At 45.5% G+C, this 27,233-nt stretch overlaps 1 protein-coding gene across 5 annotated transcripts in view; it reads left to right on the forward strand.

Annotated features, from left to right (window-relative positions):
- Window positions 1-20,134, forward strand: part of LOC139376266 (capping protein, Arp2/3 and myosin-I linker protein 3-like) — a 43,613-nt gene extending 23,479 nt beyond the window's left edge. Inside the window, exons 8-40 of one of the 5 annotated variants that reach the window (XM_071118613.1) lie at window positions 6-79; window positions 1,651-1,726; window positions 1,956-2,044; window positions 2,263-2,357; window positions 3,179-3,265; window positions 4,517-4,626; window positions 4,795-4,872; window positions 5,519-5,595; window positions 9,187-9,291; window positions 9,759-9,828; window positions 9,986-10,067; window positions 10,191-10,287; window positions 10,380-10,434; window positions 10,819-10,991; window positions 11,400-11,468; window positions 11,809-11,902; window positions 12,079-12,177; window positions 12,453-12,572; window positions 12,803-12,916; window positions 13,136-13,311; window positions 13,494-13,581; window positions 14,147-14,269; window positions 14,365-14,431; window positions 14,529-14,701; window positions 15,327-15,406; window positions 15,487-15,606; window positions 15,783-15,963; window positions 17,003-17,453; window positions 17,713-17,840; window positions 17,944-18,181; window positions 18,408-18,491; window positions 18,845-18,964; window positions 19,287-20,134. In XM_071118613.1, coding sequence (XP_070974714.1) covers window positions 6-79; window positions 1,651-1,726; window positions 1,956-2,044; window positions 2,263-2,357; window positions 3,179-3,265; window positions 4,517-4,626; window positions 4,795-4,872; window positions 5,519-5,595; window positions 9,187-9,291; window positions 9,759-9,828; window positions 9,986-10,067; window positions 10,191-10,287; window positions 10,380-10,434; window positions 10,819-10,991; window positions 11,400-11,468; window positions 11,809-11,902; window positions 12,079-12,177; window positions 12,453-12,572; window positions 12,803-12,916; window positions 13,136-13,311; window positions 13,494-13,581; window positions 14,147-14,269; window positions 14,365-14,431; window positions 14,529-14,701; window positions 15,327-15,406; window positions 15,487-15,606; window positions 15,783-15,963; window positions 17,003-17,453; window positions 17,713-17,840; window positions 17,944-18,181; window positions 18,408-18,491; window positions 18,845-18,964; window positions 19,287-19,336 — 3,843 coding nt within the window. In that variant the 3' untranslated portion in view covers window positions 19,337-20,134. The other 4 variants (XM_071118614.1, XM_071118615.1, XM_071118616.1 and 1 more) reach the window with 4 other exon arrangements.
- Window positions 20,135-27,233: the final 7,099 nt, after the last annotated feature.

Consider the following 27,233-nt stretch of genomic DNA (forward strand, 5'->3'; position numbering starts at 1 on the left):
CTTAGGATGTGGACACTATCTATCACTCTCAGGACAACAGGGAGTTCAACCTGCTGGACTTCAGCCACCTGGACAGCAGGTACACCACCTGTTCTGTATGCAAAAATGATGCTTCAGAATACTGCTGTTCTACGCCCTTCCTCTAGTCCTGTCCACTTACATTTCAGCCCCACTCTGCTCTCGGATGGGACTATGTCAGTAAGTGAGTGTCAGGGGTACAGTGTAAAGCTTTCATGGGACTTCACCCGTGTGAGGTGCTCTAGTTTAAGCCAAGTTCCACCACCTCCTGTGGGCTGGCCTTCCCGAACTCTACGCCTCTCCTGTCTCCCTGCCAGGAGGCAATTGTGGTCATCCCTCTGGGCCGTGTCCATCCAAACCCCACCCACCCCACCCCCCACCCACCCACCCACCCAAATCCTTTCTGATTTCTGCCTTCTACAGTTACAGCCTCCGACACGGCCATGCTTTTTCTGCTGACTGTCGTCCTCTTCTATTTCATTTCATTCTTTGTGCTATGAAAGTGGGTACATTTCTCTCTCTCTGCTGCCTGTGTGGCCCTGCAGCAATAGCTGGTTCAGACGTCGCTCTCACACTGGGCACTCTGCAGCAGCTAAACCTGGTTCCTGTGTGTGTGTGTGTGTGTGTGTGTGTGTGTGTGTGTGTGTGTGTGTGTGTGTGTGTGTGTGTGGGCGTGCGTGTGTGACAGCATACATGCTTGTGTGTCTGTGTGTGTGTGTCTCTCTCTGGAGTATAGCTGGCAGACTGTCATGCTCTCGTGCCCTACAGGCCCCAAGGGGACCAATAGTGGTAGTAAACAGTTCTCTTCTACACATGAGCTGGAAGTGCAGCTCACACTTTTAATGGAATTGTTGATTCAGGGAAATCGTGCTAGTAGTTTGGTGTATGAGGGAGCTGCTGTTGGCTGGTGGGGAACACTGGGAGAGGTTGTGGAGTGTACACACTCATACTGTACACATGCATGCACACGTATGCACGCACACCATCACACACACACACCCTTTAGCCAGCCAGAGTGAAGTCCCTTCCACAATGGCATGAGAAATGAGAACTCAGCCCTCAGCCATGCTACACTGGACTGGGCGCTAATGATTCGCTGTAATGGAGGGAGGGCGTTCCCCTTTAAGAGCGCTCTCTCCCTCTCTGTTGGTCTCTCTGTCTGTTGCCTCATCTCTCTCTCTGCCTCTCTCTCTCTCCCTCTCTTTCGCTCTCTCTCTCTCTCTCTCTCGCTCTCTGCCTCTCTTCCTTTCTCCCTCCCTCCCTCCCTCTCTCCCTCCCCTCCACTAGACAAATTGTGTGTTGGGCAGGATAAAACGGTTTTAGGCCGTTGGCCAGGATCGAAACATAGCTCTGTTGCACCTCACACTGAGTAATCCACTGACCTGGCCTCTCTCAGTCAGCCAAATTGATCCTTCTCTCTGCCCTCTCTCCTTCCTCAGGCCCTCCCTCTCCAACAAGGAGAGTGTGCTGCAGAATCATACATCATTTCTGAAGCCATCCATATGGCTCTCTCTGATTCATTTGTTTTGCTGGGTTTGGCTGTGGGAGTGTAATGAGTTTTTGATGAGTATTTCCAGTTGATACCACTCTGTTGTATAAATCTAAGCCTGAAATTGTGTGTGTCAATTTCAGGGACCTGGCGGTGATGGTGGCTTCCATGGCGTACAACACTTGGTTCACCAAGCTCTACTGCACAGACATGCGCATTGTAACTATCCATTGCACATTACTGATTGCCTCTGACATCTGGTTATGTTTCAGAAGTCTGTCTGTCTGTCTGTCTGTCTGTCTGTCTGTCTGTCTGTCTGCCTGAGAACATCCATTTGTGTTTAGACTGGACTAGAAGGTTTTATATATTTTTGAGTTGGTTAAAAGTGTGTTTTATCCACAAGGAGCTTGTCCAGTTATGTAGCGATGTCTCTGTTTGTTGTCCCCAGGGGTCAGAGGTGGTGGAGCAGGTCCTTCACACCATCAGTAAGTCCAGCAGTCTGGAGGAACTCACTCTGGAGAACGTTGGCCTCAAATCGTGAGTCTCCTCCACTCCTCCCCTCCTCCTGTTTCTGCCACTTCTCTCCCTTTCATCTCCTCTCTTTTTATCTGTTCGAATTCTTGTCTTCACCGCCCCGACTTCAGTGCTGAGTTGAGCTTTTTATCTTCCATGACTCAGATATACACAGATGCATAATGGATCACTGGAATCATCAAAACCATCTTTAATCCTTCTCTCTACATTTGCTATTTTAGAGACTTCCCTCAGAAAATGGCGACGGCTCTGTCAGAGAATCCTGCCTCTGCAATCCACTCTCTCAACCTGGCCCACAACACCTTGGACAACCAAGGTACTGGCCCCTCAGTGGCACGTCTCTCACTCTTTTGGTGCATCAGTCATGTGTTTGAATACCAGTCTGGGTGCATCTTTCTCAGTGTTTGCTGTTTGCTTGTAGGGCTGATGGCGCCAGAGCGGAGGGCTGCCATCTTATCGGCTCTTAACCAACCATGCTATTTTGTTGTTGTTTTTTGTTGCGTTGTTCGTAGCTTGTTTTGTACATACAGTTGCTGCTACCGTCTCTTATGACTGTTATTCTTATCTCTTACTCTTGGGGGGGGGGGGGGGGGGGGGGGATTTCCTTAAAACTGCATTGTTGGTTAAGGGCTTGTAAGTAAGAATTTCACTGCAAGGTCTGCACCTGTTGTATTCGGCACGTGTGACAAATACAATTGGATTTGATTTGACTTGGCAGATGTGTGTGTTTGCGCGCGTGCCCTCTATTAATGTGTGTGTGTGTCAGGGTTGTATGCATGCCAGGAACTCTCGTTAGTACAGTAAGAATCTGCCTATTTCACCTGTCACTTCCACTCACATCACTGTGTGTTTGTGCCTGTGTGCCTATAGACGTACTAGACTCGCTTTGTCGTCTGCGTAGATTATACCTGTGTGTATGTGTTCATTTTGCTGATCATGTGCGGGGGAGGTCAAGGGTGTGTGATTGTGCGCGCTTACTCTGATCTTTGCATGTTCATGTGTGTGACTGTTTGTTTGTGGACGTGAGTGTAAGCAGTGTGTGTGTGCGTGAGCAGTGTGTGTGTGTGTGTGTGTGTGTGTGTGTGTGTGTGTGTGTGTTTCATTCTGACACTCTCAGGTGTGTTTATTTTATCCCAGGAGTGTCCAACCTCATCCAGCTGGTGTGTCGTCTCAACAAAGGCCTTCGTCTGCTCAACCTCTCCAAGACGTCCCTCTCCTCCAAGGGTGTGTTCATCCCTCTGTCCTCCATCTGTCCCCTGGGCCACAGCGCCCCCCTGTGGTGGTCACCTCTCCTCCATGAACTCATATAGATCAGTTGGTTGTTTGGCAACAAAACCGACACGTGCTCAACTATAGGGCAAAACAGATGGGGTTGTCTTAGATTGTTGACAACGTGTAAACTATATTTAGTCTCCAATGTTTATTGAAAACATAAATTTGCACAATGAGCATCGTTTCAGTTGTCGGTTAGCTAGCTAGCAGATTTTTGCCATATTAGCATAGACATGGTATCAGTCGAAACACCTCAAAACAAGACATGGCAGCCAGAACAAGGTAAAACTAACTGAAACGAGCCACTCACTATTCCCCACATGGCAGTTTCTTGTCATTGTTGCTAGCTATATGGCCATCCAGAATCACAACGACACATAACCTTCTGCCCCATTGAAGTGTGAAGCATTGTTTTCCTGACGCTCTCAGCTAACCCGTCTATAGGGCCTGGGGTATTCAAGAGAATTTTATTCTTGGTCATACAGGGTCCTAAGGTTTATGTTCTCTTATATTTGTCAAGAGCACATTTATGATGTGAAGTCTATTTATAGATTGATAGATTTACAGATGACTCCTCAAAAAGACAGTCATAACATGTGAATGTGTGGATTCACATGGATGGGCAGAGGATGGCCTACCTGCTCCCTCTCAGAGTATGCGCCACATGCCTGTCTGTTGTCTGCTCTGCTGTCTGCTGTGTGCTAATTTCCTCTTTAATCTGGGCGAATTAGGGATGAGATTGATCTACTGTGCTAGGGTAGAGCACAGGGCTAGCTATTCCACAGTCTTTGCCTCATCGCTCTAATTGTAGCCTTTTGTTGCAGGCCTCAAAGTAAACATGAGAGTACAAGGTCTGGCCCTGCACGTCTGCCGTTTTGTGGGCTTTATTGAGTTCACTGCTCACTGAGCATGCTCTTGTCACTATTTTCTCTCTCAAAATCTCTGCAGTGAAGAGATCTGAAAGAGATTTGAATGGGCTGCTCTAATATAACGGACCAAGGGGCCCATATTTGTCTTTTTGGTTTCAGATTTTACGTTTTATGGGATTAGTAGTTAGCTCTGATAGTTGGCCAGTTAATAAGGGTGCTCTGAAACGCTTTCCCTCCTCCTCTGCAGGTCCTTGACTTCCCCACGTCAACAGACTATTTCTACCGATGCATATTTCTTTATTCATTCATCCCCCTCTCCCTTCCTCTATCTTAGGAGTGATGTCTCTCTCCCAGGCCCTCTGCTCCAGTGATGACTACTCCAACTCTCTCCTTCACCTAGACCTGAGCAAAAACCCTGGGATTCTGTCTGGGGAGGACGCCACGGTGAGACCGGCACATCAACACGCCACATGTACACGCACGCGCACGCATCGCTGCTCGCTTGTAACACACGCACACACAGCCAGACACACGCGCACACACACACGCACGCACGCGCACGCACGCACTACTCTCTTTAAAGGCTCTCTCTCTCCATCTATCTCTCTGCAGAACATGTACCTGTTCCTAGCCCAGCCAAACTGTCTGGTTCATTTGGACCTCTCTGGGACCGACTGCACTGTGGACTCGGTTAGTAGCGTCTCCATTCTAGAGTGCTTCATACTTTGACCATACAATTCAAAGTGATACACGCTTTGTCTGGTCAAGGGTCAGGATGGTCTTAACTGACATACTTATTGAAGTGGACTTTATAATCGTTAAAGTGGAAGTGTGGACGCCCTAATCGGGACACACTGTATAACAGTTCTGGGATTCTACAAACGTATAAACATGACATTTAATCTGTATAACTTGGGAAGGAACATTCTGCCACAATAGCAGGAATATTATGCCTTTTATGTTGAGCATTAATGTTTGTATAGAATATTACAGTGTGTTCTGAGACAGGAAGCTTCTGGTCTGCCATTGCTCGTTCTCAACTCATTCCTCTTCCTCTGATGTGTCTTCGGGATTTTGTTTTCTGACGATTGTTGTTGTGTTCGTATCTTGTTTTCTCCATATAATCTCCCCTGTAAGAGAGTCTGGTTGACTTTGTTAGAATGTCACTTCCTTGGCACATTAGCGTTTTTGCAAAAATGACTTCCTGACGGTGTTAGCGAAGCGATCGTGAAACTGCCGAGCTTGTTGACACGATTGATCTTCGTGTGTATTTGTTGTCGTGTTAACATAATATGTGATTTAATCCTGCTAACTAACTGGTTTCTATCCATAACAGTTATTCGGCGCTCTGTTGAGGGGATGTTGTGTTGATCTCGCTTACCTGAATCTCTCCAAGAACTGCTTCTCTCACAGGTGAGGTGACTCTATAGCCCCTTAAATGGACCTTCATCCATATCGATTCACTTAACTTTGTTGATCCCTGAGAGGCAACCAGCAGTATCCTCTCTCAGGGAAGTGTCCGTGCAGAGCACAACACATTCTGTCAGAGATGGGCCTTTACCCCTTTACCACGTAGACAGAATTAGATAGAAATGTGTCCAACTGTACAAGACGAGCCCCCTCATCCATCTCTTCCGTCTCTGAGCCAGTGTTTACCTACCTTGCGGAGCAGAGCAGGCTGGAGCAGAGCAGACATGATGCATCTCTCGTCTGCTCTCGTCTGGCCTCCCTCAGGACTGGCAAAGCAGCAACCCCATCTCCGCTCAGCAGATTAATCCATTATAGAAAAGTTTGTGAAAAATGAGACTAATTTTGGAAGGGAATTATTGTTCAAATCCCCAGGCTCTCTACGCGCCAGCACATTCTCGGTCTCCCTCACCTCCCCCGCTCTCTTCTCTCTACTCTCTACTATCTCTCTCTCTCTCTCTGCTATTACTATAGAGCAGGTTGGCATTTATTGTCATGAATCTTGCCCTGGAGGCACCTCTGTAGAGATGTCAATAGCTGGCACATCCACAAAGTCATAAAATCTGATTTGAACCCTAACCTTAACCACACTGCTAACCCTAATGCCTAACCCAAACCTTAAATTAACCCTTTACACTCATGGGAATTGGCCTATATGGGTAGGACTAAATTGAAATGTTTCTTACAAAATAAATATGAAATGCATAATCATGGTAGCAATTTAAAGGGAACAGTTTGGAGATTATGGGAAAATGATTCATACCAAAGTTGAAGAACAGCTCACTTGACACACTTGTAGTTGTTTTGATTGGAGCACAACCCTGCAATCCTGTTAACACAATCCAAAAGGGGCCCATTTTATATTGCAATCTGGGTCAGCTGGGCATTATTTGAACGCTTGTTCTATTGCCAAAATGACTAACTAGGTTATAAAATAGGATCTTACAGTGTTTAGGCTTGCACAAAGCAATTCAGAGAAACAGACCGTGGTTTTGAAGCGCATAGGAAGGAGTCGCGAGCGCATTGAGGTGCGTGTTCCGTGGCCGTTCAGAACAACCCAGGGTATGACGCCATGTACAGTGCCTTCAGAGAGTATTCACCCCCCTTGACTTGTTCCACATTTTGCTGTGTTACAGCCTGAATACGACGTTTATTCAATTGAGATGTTGTGTCACCGGTCTGCACACAACACCCCATCATGTCAAACTGCAAATGTGTTTCTAGAAATGTTTACAAACAAAACGCTTTTTTAAATGGCGAGCCTAAATGAGTTCAGGAGTAAAAATGTGCTTAACAAGTCACATAATAAGCTGCATGGATTCAATCTTACTTGCAATAATAGTGTTTGACATGAGTTTTAAATGACTACCACATTGCTGTACCCCACACATACTGAACATTCAGTACATACTGTACTGGTGGTGGCTGCATCATGTTATGGGTATGCTTGTCATCGGCAAGGACTAGGGAGTATTAAGGATTTTAAAAAATGGAATACAGCTAAGCACAAGCACAATCCTAGTGAAAACTTGGTTAAGTCTGCTTTCCAACAGACACTGAAATTCATCTTTCAGCTGGACAATTAACCTGAAACACAAGGCCAAATATAAACTGGAGTTGCTTACCAAGACGACATAGAAAACTCCTGAGTGGCCTAGTTACAGTTTCTACTTAAATCATCTTAAAAATCTATGGCAAGACTTAAAAATGGCTGTCTAGCAATGATCAACAACAAACTTGACAGAGCTTGAAGAATTGGGAGAAAAAATATTGGGCAAATATTGTACAATCCAGGTGTGCAAAGTTCTTAGAGACTTACCCAGAAAGACTCACAGCTGTAATAAGTGATTCTAACACTTATTGACTCAGGGGGGTTGAAAACGTATCTAATCAAGAAATGTTTGTGTTTTATTTTCCATACACTTCTTAAAACTTGTCATTACAGAGTGTTTTGTGTAGATCGTTGACAAAAAATGACAATTAAATCCATTTGAATCCCACTTTGTAACACATAAAGTCAAGGGCTGTGAATACATAGTGATTATAGACGTTGACACTGTACTGTATATGACATGAGTTTTATTATATGGAAGTGCAAGACCAAAAAGCACATTTTTGTTTTCATGAACTTTTACGATATATCCAATTTTGTAGCTGGCCCATCTAACAGAAATCTCTCATTTCTGCGTCCAGGGCAAGATTCATGACAATTAACGTCACCCTGCTATGTCACCCTCTCTATTCTCTTTTTCTCCATTCTTCTCATGCCTCTCTTTCTCTGTCTTTTCTCTCTCGCCTTCTCTAGCTCTTTCTCCTCTTCGACATGTCCCTCTCACTCTCTCCCCTCTCCCATCCCTCCCTCTCTGTGTGTCTGTCCTTCACTAGCAGCAGTCAGTGGAGCCTTGGTCGCTCTGCCTGAGCTCTGATCTCGCCACATTAAATACAACATAAATCGGTTTGAACTGATAAGAATGAAAGAGCCAGCGCAATCCCCCCCCCCTCTCTCTCTCACTCTCACTCTCACTCTTTCTCCTCTCTCTTTCCTCCAAATCACTGACTGTAACAGTGTTCAATGTCTACACTGGCCCCTCTGTGCTGGGTGTATCTGCTGCCCATCTCTGTGTGACTGAAGCCAGTCTTCAGTCATGATTTATTCCGATGAGCGCATAGGTTGGCGAGCACACGAACCTGTTATCATCATGCCATTCTCTGACTTGAGCCCCCATTAACCCTTTACCCCCTACCTCTCTCTCTCTCTCTCTCTCTCTCTCTCTCTCACACACACACACACTCTTTCTTTCTCTCTCTCTCCATCTTTCCTTTGTTTTCTATCTCTACCCCCTCCGTCTCTCTCTTTCTGTCACTATATGCTGAATTATTTGTATGGTCAGGCTAAAATGAGTGTTAGTTATGCTGTTCTACAATTTAGGAGTATACCGTCCCCTGTATTCCAATTAAATGCCTGGATGTTTCTGTTACCTGGTATGGCTCAGAGGGCTCTTACTGACATGCTCAGAATGAGTTTATTCCTGAGCTGGTGTACAATTGCTATGGGCTCTGAAGTGTGTGTATTTTTCCATAAGGAAAATATTTTACGCCCAGTTGTGTTAACAGATGTTTTGATTAAAAAAAAGCATTTTTGTAACTTAAACTTGTTTTGTGTTGTTCACATTGTCTGATGTTATAGTCTTGTTTTTTGAAGGCCATTTACTGCCTGTCTATTTCTCTGTCTGTCTCTCACGCTCTCGTTCTCCCTATCGTGCATTCTCTCTCTCTCTCCCTCCGGTTCTCTCCCACTCTGTCTCTATCTCTGTCTGTCTCTCACACTCTCGTTCTCCCTATCTTGCATTCTCTCTCTCTCCCTCTGGTTCTCTCCCACTCTGTCTGTCTCTCGCGCTCTCCCTCGCTCTCCCTCTCTCCCTCTCGCTTTCTCTCCCTCTCTCCCTCGCTCTCCCTCTCTCCCTCTCTCCCTCTCTCCCTCGCTCTCCCTCTCTCCCTCTCTCCCCCTCTCTCCCTCTCGCTCTCTCTCTCTTTCAGGAAAGTGAGGGAGACTCTTCCTGTCGTCAGACAGTTCTTCAGTTCAGCCTTCAGTCTTACGCACGTCAACCTGTCTTCCATGAAGCTCCCTCCGGACACTCTGAGGTGAGATAGGCACTCCGCTCTGGCCACCTCCCAAAATGTCTGACTCACGCTCTGACTCAGTCCATCATTTATTTACCGACACTTAATGAATTCTTGAACATGTGTGTATTGTGAAAGGTGTTTTGTTGGTAAAAACCAATCTCCTTATCAAGTTGTCTTTTTGTTGTGTGCCACTTTACCACGCTTCCCACGTTTCAGTTGAAGCACTTACTGGTCCTTGGCCAAGTAGTTCTAGGAATCTCTAAACTCCTTTTCTCCCACATCCTTTAAGACGGCTGTAACACCCCTCAGTGTGTGTGAATAGAAATCCTACATGGTTTCCTCTTAGGGAGGTTGATGGAGAAATCCGTCACGGTAATGAAGAAAACAATTTGAAATGAGTTTGCTATGCATTGACCTTTCTTGACCTCCTCTCTCTCTCTCGCTCTCTCTCTCTCGCTCCATCTCTCCATCTCTGCCTCTCTCAGAGCTCTCTTCCTTGGCCTGTCTTCCAACCCTCACATCAGTGACCTACACCTGGACCTCAGCTGCTGTGAGGTACGGCGCCTGTCTGTCCGAATTGCCTTGCCTTCCTGTCTCTCCATTTGACTGATTTAGTCTTCTCTCTCTCTCTCTCTCTCTCTCTCTCTCTCTCTCTCTCTCTCTCTCTCTCTCTCTCTCTCTCTCTCTCTCTCTCTCTCTCTCTCTCTCTCAGTTGAGGTCTGCTGGTGCCGGGGTGCTCCAGGAGCTGTTTCCCAGAGTGGCCTGTATTGGTAGTCTGGACATCTCAGACAACGGTGAGTGACCCTTGTGCCTTTCTCTTTCCCTACGCATGCCACAGTCTTCTGAGTATTTTGAGGGCCAACATAGATGCCAGTTCATATGCATTAGCTGATATACTGTGCATATGTGTCTCTCAGGGTTGGATGCTGATCTGCTAGGGGTCATCCCGGCCTTCTCCAGACACCCTTCCCTCAAACACTTGCTGCTGGGCAAGAACTTCAACCTCAAGGGCAGGTAGGGACAGTAACCCGTCCTCCGCAGGCGCGTAGAAACACTCACTGGGAAGATGTGTATTTTGTCTAACACTGGCAATTATGTGTCTGCAGGGTGCTGGATGAAATTCTGCAGAAACTAGTGCAGTTAGTGCAGGAGGAAGAGTGTGTGAGTTTCATCATGCACGTGAACACACACTGAGACACGCTCGCGCGCACACAAACTCATACACGTACCACCCGGGTATGTTTATGTACTCGCACTCACTGCCATACTCTACGCAGGCACACTGTATGTTCTCTCCGGCCCTAGTGAATGATTCATTGGGACGTGCTTTATTCTCTCGGTTCCGGGCTCCTCTCTCAGCGCAGATACGGCATCACCATGGCGAGCTCGCTCAATTATTTACTGCTGTTGACGCTGATCACTCACAAACATAACACAAGCACACAGCACTCAAAGACACACACATACACACACTTTACAAATTCACTTCAGTTTTGAGAGCCCTTATCCTCTCTCTCGCCCCTCTCTCCGTCTCTCCGTCCTCAGGCCCTGCAGTCCCTCTCTCTGGCGGACTCGCGCCTGCGCTCTCGGGGCACAGTGCTGGTGAACGCTCTGGGCAGCAACACCTGCCTGCGCAAGGTGGACCTGAGTGGGAACAGCCTGGAGGATGCGGGGGCTAAGATGCTCAGCAAAGCCCTGCAGATCAACACCACACTCAGGTAAGAGAGAGGGAGCGAGGGAAAGTGGGAGCGAAAGAGAGGAGGGAGAAAGGGGGGCTGGTAGAGAGCAAGAAAGGGGGAGGTGAGAGAGAGAGGGAGGGAGGGAGGCAGGGGGAAAAGAGAGACTGAGGGGGATGTGGGAAAGTTCATTGTTCAGTTGCTATGCCGTAGTTAATGCAGTGATAATGTAATGATGAGGGGTTGTGTTACGGCTCTCAATACACTCTGTAGTGAACAAGCACTTCTTTGGTTATTCACGCTGTGCAATTCTGAATTTGTAATTTGACAGGTGCCATGTATGTGAGCTTCAGTTTTCAAGTCAATTATTATTCAAATGATCTCTCCTTTTCTCCTTTTATCTATCCCTCTCTTTCTCCTTCTTCCTTCCTCCCATTTGATCCTTCTAAGGAGTGTGACGTGGGATCGCAATAACACCACGGCTACAGGATTCCAAGATGTGGCTCGGGCCCTGGAACAGTGAGACACACGCACCCCAACACACACACACACACGCTCTCACCCACTCACTCAAACAAACCTGAACACGAGGGACATGACTGAAAGTCAGAAGACAAGAGACGCATATCTCTGAGCTTGCCTTGCAGTCGTTGCACAGCGTTTCATAAGCACCCTGACTGCCTGTTTTAAGTTCTAGTGACAAGGATTCACATAAAGAGGACATTAGAGTGATATCCAACTACCGCATCAAGCATTTCCAAGGCAATGACTCATCATTATTCATAGAAAAGGTATTGATTTGTAATGATTTCTGGGTTTTTTCCTCTTCTTCATTTTCGCTGACTCATTCTCTTTACAGTAACTTCACCCTGCATTACATGTCCATCCCCCTCAATGATGTCACACAGGCTTACCGGAGTGCCCCTGAGAAGATTGACCAAGCGCTGACCAAGGTGGGTCCCCTGGGGTGTGACATCACGACTGTTGTCGTCGGCAGCTCGTGTCTCGTGTCCGTCTCTCTTATTTCTGCCCTGTTCACTTCGTTAAACCACCTCTTCTTCTCTCTGTTGCTCTTCTTCTTTCACCACCGACATCCCTCCTTTCCCATCCCTCTCACTTTGTTTCTCAGATCCAGCGTGCTCTGTTGAGGAACAACCAGACCCAGAGGTTCTCTCAGAAACAGGCTCTTCGTCTGCACCAAGGCCTGGTCACCAGCACTGCTGAACAGGTACAAATACTGTGAGCTTATGTAAACAGTGTAATTTTGGCGAGAAAGACAGCCTTTGAGTCAAAACCCCACGGACTGACGTGTGTGTGTGTGTGTGTGTGTGTCTGTGTGTGTGTGTGTGTCTGTGTGTGTGAGTCTGTGTGTCTGTGTGTCTGCGTGTGTCTGCGTGTGTGTGTGTGTGTGTGTCTGTGTGTGAGTCTGTGTCTGTGTTTGTGTGTGTGTGTGTGTGTGCGTGCGTGCGCGTGTGTGTGTATGTGTGTGTCTGCGTGTGTCAGGTGATGGAGCGGCTGTGTGTGCGTGTGCAGCAGCAGGTGTGTGCTCTCCGAGGCTCAGAGGAAGGAGAGGAGTTGCAGGCTGCCAGACAGGTCCTGAAGGAGGCCAGAAACTCCCGTGCAGTAAGTTGGCGTGTGCGTATGCATGCGTGTTTATATATTCTAAACCACTCTCTCTGTCTCTCTCAGCTATACTGTGTGCATATGTGCGTGTGTGTGTGTGTGTTTGTTTGTGTGTGTGCGTGTGTGTGTGCGCGTGTGAGTGTGTGTGTGTGTATGCGTGTGTGTGTGTGTTGAATATGCATATGTATGTGTGGTTGAATATATTCTAAGCTCCTCTCTCTCCCTCTCAGCTCTACCCATCTCTGTGTGAGCTGGCCCATGTTCTCTCAGTGGACGGGCCTGTCAGACAGAAACTGGACTCTCTAGCAGGAGAGCTGGCCAAGGCTGCTGATAAGGAACTACAGGTAGACCACTCAACACTCCATCTCCCCCTGCATGGTTGGATTTAGACTATGATGGATGAATTGAAAGATAGATAGATGGATATATATACACATTCTTCGGCAGGAGACCTGGCCACGGTTGCTGATAAGGAAACATGGGTACTGTGATTCTTATCGTAGACAGGACTTATTGGATGAGAGAGTGTCACATTGATGACTTTGTTGACTGATCATTCCCAGGTGATAGTGGACTCCATGGTGTCTCTGTGTCGGGAGCTGTGTCCCATGTCCTCCTCCTCAGCTGAGCGACTCAACCCTCCGCTCTCCTCCGTCTCAGAACGTGTCTCCATCCCTCGCTCCACCATCCGCACCGCCCTGATGGAGAGAGCGGCACAGGACATCAACAGAGCCCTGGAGTAAGAGGGGGAGGAAAAAAAGAGGGAGGGGATGAGAAGGGTCTAGACTAAAGAGTAGGGTGTGAATAGAGAACTTGAAGGAAGAATTCACTCCCCCCCCCTCTCTCTCTCTCCCCCCTCCCTTGATCTCTTTCTCTCTCCCTCCCTTGATCTCGTTCTCTGTTTTTATCTTTCTCCCTCAGGGACGTAAAGCTGTCGGTGGTCTCCTATCTGACCAACTCCATAGTGGATCAGATCCTTCAGGAGCTCTACACCACTCACAAAACCCTGGTACTAACACACACACTACTCTCTCTGTGCTCGATGTGTCTTTACCTCTATGCACGGTGTACCTCTGTGACCTCTGTGACCTCTGTGTACCTCTGTGACCTCTGTGTACCTCTGTGACCTCTGTGACCTCTGTGTACCTCTGTGTACCTCTGTGACCTCTGTGTACATCTGTGTACCTCTGTGACCTCTGTGTACATCTGTGTACCTCTGTGTACATCTGTGTACCTCTGTGTACCTCTGTGACCTCTGTGTACCTCTGTGTACCTCTGTGACCTCTGTGACCTCTGTGTACATCTGTGTACCTCTGTGACCTCTGTGTACATCTGTGTACCTCTGTGTACATCTGTGTACCTCTGTGTACCTCTGTGACCTCTGTGTACCTCTGTGTACCTCTGTGTACCTCTGGGACCTCTGTGTACATCTATGTACCTCTAGAACAGTGACTTGTTCAATCTCAGTTTCATCTCCCCACCATCTCACACCAGAGAGCATAGTCTCAAGCCAGACCAGTTCCCATTGTGTCGGACCAGTATATAGCATTGTAAATGCCTCTCGGTTGTCTTAGCTGTGTCAGGTGTCCCAGGCGAAGCGTTTGGATGACGCAGGGACAGGCAGGCGCATCATCAGACAATCCAGAATCACAGACTCACTGGACTTCCCCGACGAGGAAGGCCTGGGCATGAACATCGTAAGTGTGTGGGCGGGTGTATATGTGTGCGTGTACGAGTGCATTTTTCCATTGCTCTTATCACATTGCCTTTCCTCTCTCTCGTGTCTTACTAGGACACCATCGCCATCAAGAAACGTAGCTCCAGAACCAGAAGGATTCGTCCGGTGTCAACCAGATTGAGTGAGCTTACCTTAATAATAAAGTTTTCATGCAGGGCATTTTATGTGGATTAACATGGATTTGACACAACTTTGAATCTTCTCTCCCTCCCTTTTAGGTCTTGGTGATGATCCCACCTCCTCCCCGACTCACTCTGGCCCCCTATCCCGCTCAGCATCATGGGAGGATCTGTACACCCTGCCTACCCAGGGTGCACCACTGCGCCACGTGACACAGGTCAGGCCACGGCCCCCGCGAAGGCACTGTCGAGGACAAGTCCCCGTGGAAACAGTGAGTCAACTCTGACCTGTAAAGAAGAGCCAGACCCAATCCTAAATAGCCTCCCTAAGCACTTCATACAGATCTGAAAGCTGGTCAAGTTGAAAGTTCAAACGTACCCACTAGGCTGTGTGAAATGTGACACAGACAATACTTACCCAATCATTTTAGTTAAACTTAAGTACCTAGGGGGTAGGGGTTGACCAGGCCTCTGAGCCAAACAAATCTATTCACCTCTCAGTTCTAATGCAGTGTATTGGTATTCTAGAATTGGAGTCATCCTGGTTTTTCATGCCAGAGGCATCCTAAAAATAGGTTTCTTTATGACTGTGAATCTGTCGCATTATCTCATGACTCACTCGTTTATCATGTTCTCCAATCCGCAATGTCCCAAGGCATCTCTCTGTTGGCGGCATATCAGATTCCTCAGCTGCGTCCCAAATGACACACTTTTCCCTGTATGGTGCGCTTCTTTTCGACCAGAGCCCCATGGGCCCTGGTCAAAAGCAGTATAGGGAGTAGGGTGTATGTACATGATACATGATAATTGCACAGGATAGCACGGCAGTAGTTTCAGTGTGACAGCAGAATTTGTGTTGGTGGCTGTGGTGTAAACCTGTTATCTCCGTCCTCTCAGCACTGTTCAGAGAACGGAGGAGTCAACGTGCTGGAGGATGGACTGCCGGATTTCTATACCAAGAGAGTCCTGCCTGACAGGTAGGCTACGCACAATTCACTCACACACACACACGCACTCTCAGTGACCCAGCTACCCATATCTTTATCTCTCCCCACAGTCAGCTGTCACTACTCCATCAAGCTCAGTCCCTGAGGAGGAAGAAGAGACGCAGTGTGCTGTCGATCTTCTCCGGGTTCCGCAAGAACCGCAGCTCCACCATCTCCAATCAGGAAACAGAGTACGGAGGGAGTCCTGAAAAGTCATGCACACATTTAGTTGATTTATTGGCGAGCATATGATTACAGGTCCTCGTTATAAATACAACTATAAAATATACTATAAAATAATTGTTTATTGTCAGTTTATCAGTTTATAATACATCTCTGTCTCGTTCTCGGTCTCTCTCTCTCTCAGTAGTGGCTCAGAGAACGTGTACTCTATGATTCAGCACCCTAAGGATCGTGGGAAGGGGGAGGCCATCATTGAGGTGGGAGCCAATGGGAGGATGATGCCGTCCCCTAGGCCCATCCAGGGCACACCACTGCCTGGGATGAGGGGGGGCAGGCCTAGCCCCCACTGCCTCACACAGAGACAGGTAGGAACGTACCTAGGTAGGTCTGTCCCTAGTTCATGAATATGGCCAGGAGTTTTACCTGACTAGTCTATCCCACTCATTACAAAATGCATCACAGTACAGCATGCATGCTTTTCCATTTTATGTAATCTATTACATAGAATGTAATAGCGGTTCTTCAGAGACTCCCCTACTACCTCAGCTCACGTATTAATTGGAGATCCAGCCATTTTCAGACCCACTCTCTGGACTGGCTGGTTCTGGAGGTCCCGCGGGTCTCCACTGACCTAGGGAAAAATGCTGTGATGGCACATTTTAGGTTTGTGCTTTTCTAATAACCAATTGCCGTGTTCATGTAAGTGACTGATTGAACGAATCCTCACTATCAGCATCTGCAATTTGGCAGTACGTCCAGAACCTTGTTTTGAGAACAAAAGGATATCTCAGTTTTAAGGCCTCAGCTTGGAGAGAAGAAGCCTCCTGAGGTATTGGTCTGTCACATGTTATGAAGCGGTATTGGTCGGTCACATGAATGAAGCAAACGTTAATGATGAATTAATTATATATGATGAATAAGCTAAACCTTGTAAATATAACTTGCCAGCAGTATTTAAGAGAACTAATGGGACTGCCTCGGTAGAGCTCCTGACAGATGTGTACTATGGCATCCAGTTTGTTGAAACCTCTCCTGTTAACTGTTAATGAACAATGATTCATTTAAGATTGACTTCGAGTGTCCCATGTGTAGAATGTCCACGAGGATGCTTTTAGTTTTTATAGCCCCAGCTCATGGAATAGCCTTGAAATTAGACTTGCTGGTCTCCATTGGACAGATATGTGAGAGTTGTGTTTGTTTTGATTCATCTTGTATTTATATTATTATCTTACATTCTTTGTGTCAAATTGTGTAGGTTCATGTTCGTAGGGCTCCTTTGTAAATGAGACCCTGGTGTCAATGGTGACCCACCATGTAAAATTAAAATAGTAAAAATGTGCATATATGACACAATGTAAGCCGTACAATCTACTCTCTTCACTCTGTCTCTCTCCCACCTTCCAGCCTTCAGATCTGGTCGGGGTGGTATACAATTGTATCGGAGCAGAAGACGAGGACTCAGACAGTAGCTTTGAGATCAGACCAGTGGGCAGAGACACAGTCAGACAGAAGGACACGCCGATTGCATCAGACACCCAGACAGAGTCCCGTGCCAATGGACATGCAATGTCCTCCGCTTCTCTGACAGACAAACAGGTTGACATACAGGCTGACATACAGACTGACAGACAGACTGACAGACAGACAGAGCCAGTCTGTCAGGACCTGTCGATGCCCAGCACTCAGACAGACACACAGACGGAGGTGGAGAGACGGACAAAGGAGACAGAGGGGACGGAGTCCATGGAGGACAGGAAGGAGGGTGCCCCCTGTGGACAGAAACCAGAACCCCCTTCTCAAAGCAGCAAGCCCAGCCTGGCCAGCATTAAACAGAGACACCTGCAGGGAAGCTCCGGTACTGCAACATACATAACTAGAGGTGTATTAACTAGAGGTGTATTAACTAGAGGTGTATTAACTAGAGGTGTATTAAATAGCTCTGAGACTCTACTTTTATCCAATGTAAAAAACACAATTTCATATTTTGCTAGATAAGACTGATTTGAGCCGGTTGACCGCGTTTGGCTCCGGCTACTGCATGTGCTAGAACGTGGATGTAGAGTCGTTACCGAATTACAATATCACTTTTGTTTCACACTTTTTTGTCTTTGTAGAGAAATCAACTGATGGTATAGGATGGACAGAGGGAGACAAGGTAGAAGAGGAGAATAATGAAAAGAGACGTGAGGGTGTGCAGAAAGAAAGAGGGGCAGAGGGGCAGCGGCCCCCCATTCCTGAAAAGGTGTGTCTGTTTCGTCTGTCTGTGTCTCTTTGTTTCTTGTGTCGCTGTTTGTTGTTTGTGTCTGTCTCAATGACTTAACAATATGTACAATCTATCTCCACAGCCTGGTAGAGATAAGACCTCTCCAAAGACACTGCCTCCTGTCACTCCGCCTGAGGAAACCACCAATGAGAAGAGAACCACACCTCCTGTTCCACCTGCCTCTGCCAAGCCCTCTTTTGATTTGTCTCAAGCTCCTGTCAGTCAAGACGAAGGGACTAATGAGAAGAAAAGCCTTCCTCCTGTGCCTCCTGCTTCTACCAAGCCTGTGTTTGACTCTCCTGATCATGCTGGTTGTCAAGGTAGCACTATGATGGAATTTCACTGAAGGTGGTTTTATTAAGAAATCATTGTAGTGATAATTGATAACGCTCTGGAAAAGAACGTCTGCTGAATGACTCAAATGTAAATAAAAATGTGCATGCAGTCCCAAAAATGATCAATGGCTATGAATATTGTATTATTGTTGTTGATGATGATGATGATGATGATGATGGCGGCAGGTTGACCTTTTGACTATTTAATCAGATGAGGAGGGAGGAAGAAATGGTTATCCACTGAAGCCGCATCGCAACAGGAAGGCAGACTCATGTGACATGGGTATGTGTGAGGGTGAGCGTGTGTGGGTTCACTGCATGTGTGAATGTGTGCTGTACGTCTGTCTGTACATACATGTTTGTCTCTACAGATCCCTGCATGCATACGCTTGTTTTACACTATCTTTTGAATTCCGATGTTTGAATTCCAATTTGTGATTTGATGAATTTATTTGCTTGCTATTTCAGTCATTGAAAACTGACTCATTGTGCCTGTTAGGTACGCTGACCATTCCTCTGTCCATCCCTCTGCCAGGGACTATCCAATAGATCTCTGCTTATCATGACTCTTACATTACTGCAACTACCCCCTGTCACCAGTCACCGTCTGTGTGCCCTGTGTGTATGTCTCATATCATTTCCCTTCAGGCATGGAACGGATTAGCCCCAACGATCTGGAGACGGGGTCCTCAGATCGCAAACCCCCTGTGAAAAGACCCAGACTCCCAGAGAACAGAAACAGATCTCTGGGCTTCCCCAGGACTGTCTGTATGTATCTGCTCTCTGGACCCCTCTCTGTGTCATACTGTATGAGTATGTGCAAGCATGGGAATGTTCATAAGCTACTATACTGTAAGCCTCCTTTTCATGACTCAGTGGTGAAAGAGGGAATTGACATGGCATTGACAGTCTACCCAATGTGTCACATGATCAGAAAAAAACACTGGGCCGTGCTGGGCCATTAAAATCCTGTTGACTGTGGCCTAGGCATTGTTTGGGGAGATGAGGGAGAGTCACCTTTCTAATACTTAATGGGCGATAGGACAAGGCCGAACAAGGACTCTTGACTTTCAGATCTCTCTCTGTCTAGGTCCTGATAGTCCAGAGCCCGCCAACGACAATGGTGTGACGTCGTCATAACAACAACAACAGACCGGAGGCGAAGACAACATTCTGGACAACTGGAGGGAGAGGAGAGTGAAGAGATGGAGAGAGAAGGGAAATTATGAACTTGATCACCATAGACCCAACTGTGGTTATCCTCGTATACAGCATTCATTTCCTTCATTTTTACGAAACATGCATGTACACTCTGCTTTTTTTCCTCCCTCATACTTAGTTGCACTCGCCTTCATTCCTTTGCAGAGGGACACACACACACACACACATTTTTACCTTTATATTTTAGCCATTTAGCCAACGCTCTTATCCACACAGACACACACACACAGAGAGGTCTCTGAGGGCCCTCTGGTATTCTCATGGCACTGTTATTTCTTGCACTTCTTGTTGTACAAAAATCTTTGATCATACTTCTGATTCTCCCTCGTCTCTCTTTTATTGACAATCTGTGACACTGTTTCTGTAAGAATGAGTCGGTATTCGAAACTAGTATTATGTAATTATTGAACATAAGTGAACAAACTCTGCACTAAACATTGTTATTACCAAGTCATTACATGGTAACGGGTAACATTCATGCTTTTATTTTACAATAAGATGAATGTGAGTGTGTTGTAAGGATGTTTTTCCTATTGAGAAGATGGTAATGACGTGTATTGTTTATCATTATTACAGTAATCTAGTAGTTGGTCAATAGAACAATGGCAGTTTTAGTCTGTTTTATTCATATTTTACAGGACTGAAATTAGTATATTTTCAAAAAAATGCTAATATAATGAATCAATCAATAAAATTGACTTAACTAAAGGAACCAAACTGATGACGCACTATCTCAGGTGAAAACAACCCTAACCTGACATCTGCTTCAAGAACTCATATGTTTGTTGTGCAAGATTAGGATTTGACCCTCTATGAAAAGGACATCGATGGATTTTGGAGCAGTACTATGAAGTGGGCAGCAGAGGGCGCTAAATGCTTAGAGCTGAGTGATGAAACAGACTTGGATGAAACACAAGTTAGAGGCACAGACAATGCCTGAGCAATGTCTGTAAAAAAAATTATATCATCGAATTGGTAGCGTCCATTTGTTTGAAGTAGGCTTAAAAGGGATTTCAACTGACAGACGGGCCACGAATACATTAATCAATGAATTAGGCAAATATTAAATTGGCTGTGTTAAAAGTCCACATTCATTAATCATGTCATGAATAATGTCACAAAATACACACACACACACAATTTGGATTTAAAAGACCAGAAGGTACTTGTCCTCTGACGCCAAAAGCTCCTCTTTCACGCCTGAGTTTGACAGAGTGAAAGAGCACACCTCTATAGCAGAGGACAGTGCACATTCAGGAGCTTTGCTAATCACATTAATTAGTCAATATGGGGGGATAAGCTAGTTTAAAATCTGGAATCCTGAATGGTGAACCTGCCACGTCCGTTTGTGATCATTGCAAGCGCGATAGAGCATCAGCATATGAAATGCATTTATTTATTTTTAAACCATGATGCGCGCGATGCACCTGTAGTTTGTCTACAGAACAAAAAAACACAACCACGCCCGTGGGGGTGGACAGTGTGGCTGTTTCCCCCTACTGCGGATTCCATCTTTAAATATGCAAAGATCTGTACCTTTTTTTGTAAGGGAAAACCAAGTCTGAGATTTCTAAGTGGAAATGACAAACTTCAGAAGCCTTTTGCAACCTCAGGTACACATATATGTTTTATATTCCAGTGTGATCAAATGAAGATCCTGCAGCTGTAGATGATGATGAGAAACGAACACTTAACTCTTAAAACATGTTAGTGGGAGTGTCCACTAAGTATGTTCATGGATGAATGGGTATACTTCATTGATCCCAAGAGGCTGACATAATCCTTGTAAAAGTTAGAGACCGCTGTGCCAAATGATAGACAGCATGGTTCCCCTCATTCTTCTTTAAATATTGCAGGCTACATGTGAGAGGATGGCTGTCATCTAACTGGTATTTGACCCCTAGTTGCTTTGGCAACGGCTGTCAGGAGACACCCAGCCATGAACACCATGCTCATGTTGGTCACTGGATGGACAAGAAAACAAGTCAACACCCTTTTCACCAAAACTCTTTGCGAAACACAAAAACACCTTTCCATCCAGACTGAGATGGAGGCTGACATGCTAATGACTGTTAGGACTAGACTTGCAGATAAGAACTGTTGTAACTTCAACCATTCAAAGTACAACATTTGACTTCTAGCTTGTCCTGAGCTATAGTTACCCTCAGCTATAGTTACCTAAGCTTTTGGAAGTCTCAGGCACAAAGGACCCTGGGACCCTGGCAGTTTGCATAAGGGTTTCTCTCTTGCGGTGGTGGTGACCAGCAGACTGGGGGAGGTTGAGTTGACGCAGCCCTGGGCACACCGGGTGTTGAGGTTCCCAGCCTCACACAGGATTACTGAACAGCTGATGTACACCTACAGCCAGAGAGGTCAAAGGTCACTGAACTGAGGGGGTATCACCCAAAATCATCCAGCAGTCTGTTCCCATTTACCCATGATGAAAATTACAGGCCTCTCTCATCTTTTTAAGCGGGAGAACTTGCACAATTGGTGGCTGACTAAATACTTTTTTGCCCCACTGTAGATGATTTACTTCACCGCCAAGTCTGGCGGGTAGTCAGGGGAAACACACTGGCTCGTCTGGTAGAACTCAAACTGGTTAGTGAACATGCCAAATCTTTTCTCCATGACTGTGACATTGTCCCTGTGTGCGTTGAAGCCCAGGGTCACATCGCCATGTTTCGGCGTACTGGCTGTAGAAATGGATCTCCTCCTGGTGATGATGTCGTTGGGGTTGTCGAAGGTGTGGATTTTGTTCTTGGAAATTAGGTCCTCGTAGTTAAATCAAACTGGATTTATCGCGTTCGCCGTACAACCGGTGTAGACGTTTCAGTGAAGTGCTTGCTCACAAACCTTTTCCAACGATGCAGAGTTTAAAAGTAAAAATAACATAAAATAGTAACATAAAATGAATCAAATAAATGACACAAGAATGGAGCTATATACAGGGAGTGACAGTACAAGAGCAATGTGCCTCTAGAGGTATGAGGTACTTGAGGTAAGTATGTACATGAAGACAGGGTAAAGTGACTAGGTATTTGGAAAGATTACAATAAGAGTAAAATAAAGAACAGAGGAGCAGCAGTAAATGATGAGTGTAAAAGTATGTGTGAGTGTGCGTGTGCATGTGTGTTTGTGTTGTGTCAGTGTGCGTGTGCATGTGTGTTTGTGTTGTGTCAGTGTGCGTGTGTGTGTGTGTTTGTGTTGTGTCAGTGTGCGTGTGTGTGTGTGTTTGTGTTGTGTCAGTGTGCGTGTGCATGTGTGTTTGTGTTGTGTCAGTGTGCGTGTGTGTGTGTGTGTTTGTGTTGTGTCAGTGTGCGTGTGTGTGTGTGTTTGTGTTGTGTCAGTGTGCGTATGCATGTGTGTTTGTGTTGTGTCAGTGTGCGTGTGTGTGTGTGTTTGTGTTGTGTCAGTGTGCGTGTGTGTGTGTGTTTGTGTTGTGTCAGTGTGCGTGTGTGTGTGTGTTTGTGTTGTGTCAGTGTGCGTATGCATGTGTGTTTGTGTTGTGTCAGTGTGCGTGTGTGTGTGTGTTTGTGTTGTGTCAGTGTGCGTGTGTGTGTGTGTTTGTGTTGTGTCAGTGTGCGTATGCATGTGTGTTTGTGTTGTGTCAGTGTGCGTGTGTGTGCGTATGTAGTGTTTGTGAATGTGTGAGGGTTGTGTGTCGGTGTAACACAGGACAGCAGGAACCACTGGCCCACTCCTCATCAAAACCCTACGTATTGACCCTTTCTCTAAGGGAACCCCAATTCAAAATCAGTCAGGCTTTGTCCTTTGGGGCGAATATTTCATTCGACCAGGTTCCATATTAATAACACAGACAAACACCCAGGAGTGAATAAGTCTCACCCAAAGAGATATCCAGATAGCCATCATCCCCATATAATATTTTACACTAGACGCTGCCCGCCCTACGGACGGAAAATCAAAGGATCTAATGAATGTGACTCAATGCAATTTCATCTTGGACTGCAACCATAAGATAATTGTTCATTCAATAACCCTCTCTGCAAAGCAGAAATTCATTCATGCTGCTAATCGGCTATTTGCTACTTCCAGTTCAGTTAAAACTCACCTCTGTCTGAGTGCCACAGGCATTTAGGGGGGGGGGGGGGGGGGGGGGTGACTCCGATGACATGGGTGCTGTTAGAGATGCGTTGCCGGGTTGCGGGGGTCGTCGAGGCGGAGATGGTCCTCATGAATTCCAGTGATAGAGAACTTCTCCACTTCCACTGTCATCTTCGTCTCGTGGCAAACCACCTTCGGCTGTGACTGACACAGGAGATACTGTATCTTGTCATTGTAAAAATGTATCCGTCTTATTCAAAACAACGGGATTGTAAAAGCATGATTTAGGTTTGGGCCACTTGAACTTTTCTTCTTAATGATGGGCACTATCTGAAAAGTCAATCAGTATCATGATGAATATGATTTTGATAAATATTGGAATGAGTAGTACTAGTATGTACTCATGTCCACAGGTTTATCTGTTAAGATGCCTATTTACGCTCCAACATAGATCATCCTTGATCATAAAATAATCTACAACCCATTTCTGTGTCCACCAGGACACAGCTCATCTCTGATTGATAAATGCCTGACATGAAAGAAAGGATCAGGGTAAAAAAAAAAACACAGAATATGTCATATTTGTATTGTTAAACACCCACATCAAATAAGAACTTCTCTCCAGCTGCGTTGGGAAATTACAATTTCATAACAGAGATGATTCTCCAGAGGAATGTAGCAGGAAGTAGCAGAAAGTATCAAAGTACCAGAGCTGTTCTGGTGATGCTGCAGGACCATGAAACATGATGCCATGACACTCACCTGTCCGCCTCCTCAGCAATGAAGCAAATGGGGAAATGTTCCTCCAGATCCTGAGTGGCTCTCCACTGAATCACAAACTCCCATTGGGTGGTCCGGTCCTGTGGTTGGTGATGTTCTAAGGTTCACTGATGATGACCTCATTAATCCTAGCAAGGGGGCAAAACAGACAACAGCACATCTCCAAATGTTATTGTTGTTGTTGTCGTGCCCACTTCACAACTGTCTTGGTGTGCGTTTGGACCATGATAGTTTGTTAGTGATGTGGACACCAAGGAACTTGAAACTCTCGACCTGCACCAGCTCAGTCCCGTCGATGTTTCCTATAGTCCACGATCAGCTCCTTTGTCTTGCTGACAGTGGTTTCCCCCTTGTTCTCCTATAGTTCCTGATAGAGAAGTGGTTTCCTGGTATAGTGTCAGTAAAGTCTCTCCCTGACCAAGGCCCTTCTCCCCCTATTGCTTAGTTTGGCCAGGCAGCCAGCTCTAGGAAGAGTCTCTTCCTTTTAAGAATTATAGAGGCCACTGTGTTCTTGAGGACCTTCAATGCTGTAGAACTTTTTGGGTACCCTTCTGGGTCTCAACCCAATCCTGTCCCTGAGCTCTACGGACAATTCCTTTGACCTCATGGCCTGGTTTTTGCTCTGACATGCACTGTCAACTGCCGGACCTTATTTAAACAGGTGTGTGCCTTTCCAAATCATGTCCAATCAATTGAATTTACCACAGGTGGACTCCAAGTTGCAAAACATCTCAAGGATGATCAATGGGAACAGGATGCACCTCAGCTCAATTTAGAGTCTAATAGCAAAGGGTCTGAATACTTATGCAAATAAGGTATTTCTGTTCCATTTGAAAAAAAATGTTGTACATTTTATAAACCTGTTTTTGCTTTGTCATTATGGGGTATTGTATGTAGATTGAGGAATACAATTAATGTAATCCAATTTAGAATAAGGCTGTAATGTAACAAAATGTGGAAAAAGTGAAGGAGTACGAATACTTTCCGAATGCACTCTATTTGCATAATTTCAAGGCCAAAATCAAAGGTTATTCACAACATGCCTATCTGATAAACATGACCAATTGAATGCGGCGTGTAGACTAGATCTATACAATGAACTCAAATGTGCAGTATGTGTTAATTTTAATATTTGCAAATGGCAAATAAACTACTTGAACTATATTAGCGTTCCGTCTGTAAACGGTGAGTTTTCATTCTAGTTATGCCTGATATGATGGTGCCCTCATGCAAGATGCACAGCTATGAATTCTCTCTTGTGGGCTCTTGCGATAATACCTTAGATGCTACAAAAAAAATCTAAGCTCCGTCTCTGTGTGACCTTGACAGACTTCATATCAAAATGTCAGTGTTCATCAGGGCAGAACGTATCCCATCCATAATCACAACTAGTATTGGCACAACTAGTATTGTTTTAGAGCCCTAATAACATAAGTTAGATTAGTCCTACTGTTCAAATGTACAAAAACGTATCTGAAATGTAGCCGTACATATCAAAAAACGTTGTTTTATATATCATAAAGATATGCGCCTGCTGACATACAAGTGTATCCGAAGCTGCACATAATTTGCACCTACCAACACGTACAGATCAGCTCGACAGTATGAGCACCAATAGGCTATTAAAGATTCAGGCTTCATAACTTCAACTTCAATCATCAGAACTAGGCTACGATGCTGTCGAATTTGGGATAATATGCAATGAGCGTAAACAAGCCTCAACTTCTGCAAGTGGGAAATACTTTCTGTGTTTGGGGAGTTTTACTCACACACACACTATAGCAAGAGAACAGGGAGTGGGCGAAAAAGTAGGCTATGTGGAGTTTTACAGTATTCACATCACTTTTACAGTAGCCTATCACTCAACAACTGTGTAATGCAAGTGAATGATTATAGAGTGAATGCTTGCCTACTTCTTTTAGTGGGCTACACACGGTATTGGTCCTACATGTAGGCCTGTAGGCCTATCTGAAATGCAGCCATATTCACAACAACTGTCATTTTGCACACAGGAGGTTGAAGAGAAGCCTCGCGAAGACTGGTAGCCTAAGATGCGCTAAATAAGCACACAACTTAACCATCAATTCAGGATCATGGACAGAAGGTTACCGCCAGTCAACAAGATGAAAGGGCTAGGCTCCTTCTTAGGGCTAGGCCCATTTTTTTCTCAATTTCCGCCTGAATGACATGCCCAAAGTAAACTGCCTGTCATAGTGCTCATAGCAGTCTATAAGAAATAAACGTTTTAGTACAGGGACACAGTCTTGGAAATTCATGTTTTCGCGCGCCATGAAGACAAGGCGCACCTGCTAAAATCGGTTTCCTATTGAACATACTAATTTCCGTAAGAAATATTATAGTTTGATTACATTTTAGGGTATCTGAGGATTACATAGAAATGTATTTTGACTTGTTTTAACAAAGTTTAGGAGTAGATCTTTGGATTCCTTTCTCTGTATGTTGAACAAGTGGATTACTCAAATCGATGGCGCCAACTAAACAGACTTTTTGGGATATAAAGGATTTTATCTAACAAAATGACACTACATGTTATAGCTGGGACCCTTTGGATGACAAATCAGAGGAAGATGTTCAAAAAGTATGTGAATTTTGAATCGCTTTTTGTGAATTTATGAAACCTGTACCAGTGGAAAAATATTTGATGTTGGGCACCGTCCTCAAACAATAGCATGGCATGCTTTCGCTGTAATGGCTACTGTAAATCGGACAGTGCAGAATTTAAGCTTTCAACCGATATAAGACACTTGTATGTACCTAAATGTTTAATATCCATCATTTTTATGATTATTTATTTGAATTGCGCCCACTCCAGTTTCACCGGAAGTTGTCCCGCTAGTGGTACGCCTATCCATGAGAGGATTTATTAAGAGGCACTTCCAATTTCAGCACCACTGGAGTGGATAGCCAGGACAACAGGAGCACTGCGCCAAGGCTCACTTCAGAGCAC

The sequence above is a fragment of the Oncorhynchus clarkii genome, chromosome 20 (assembly GCF_045791955.1).
Source record: "Oncorhynchus clarkii lewisi isolate Uvic-CL-2024 chromosome 20, UVic_Ocla_1.0, whole genome shotgun sequence".
Lineage (NCBI taxonomy): Eukaryota > Metazoa > Chordata > Actinopteri > Salmoniformes > Salmonidae > Oncorhynchus > Oncorhynchus clarkii.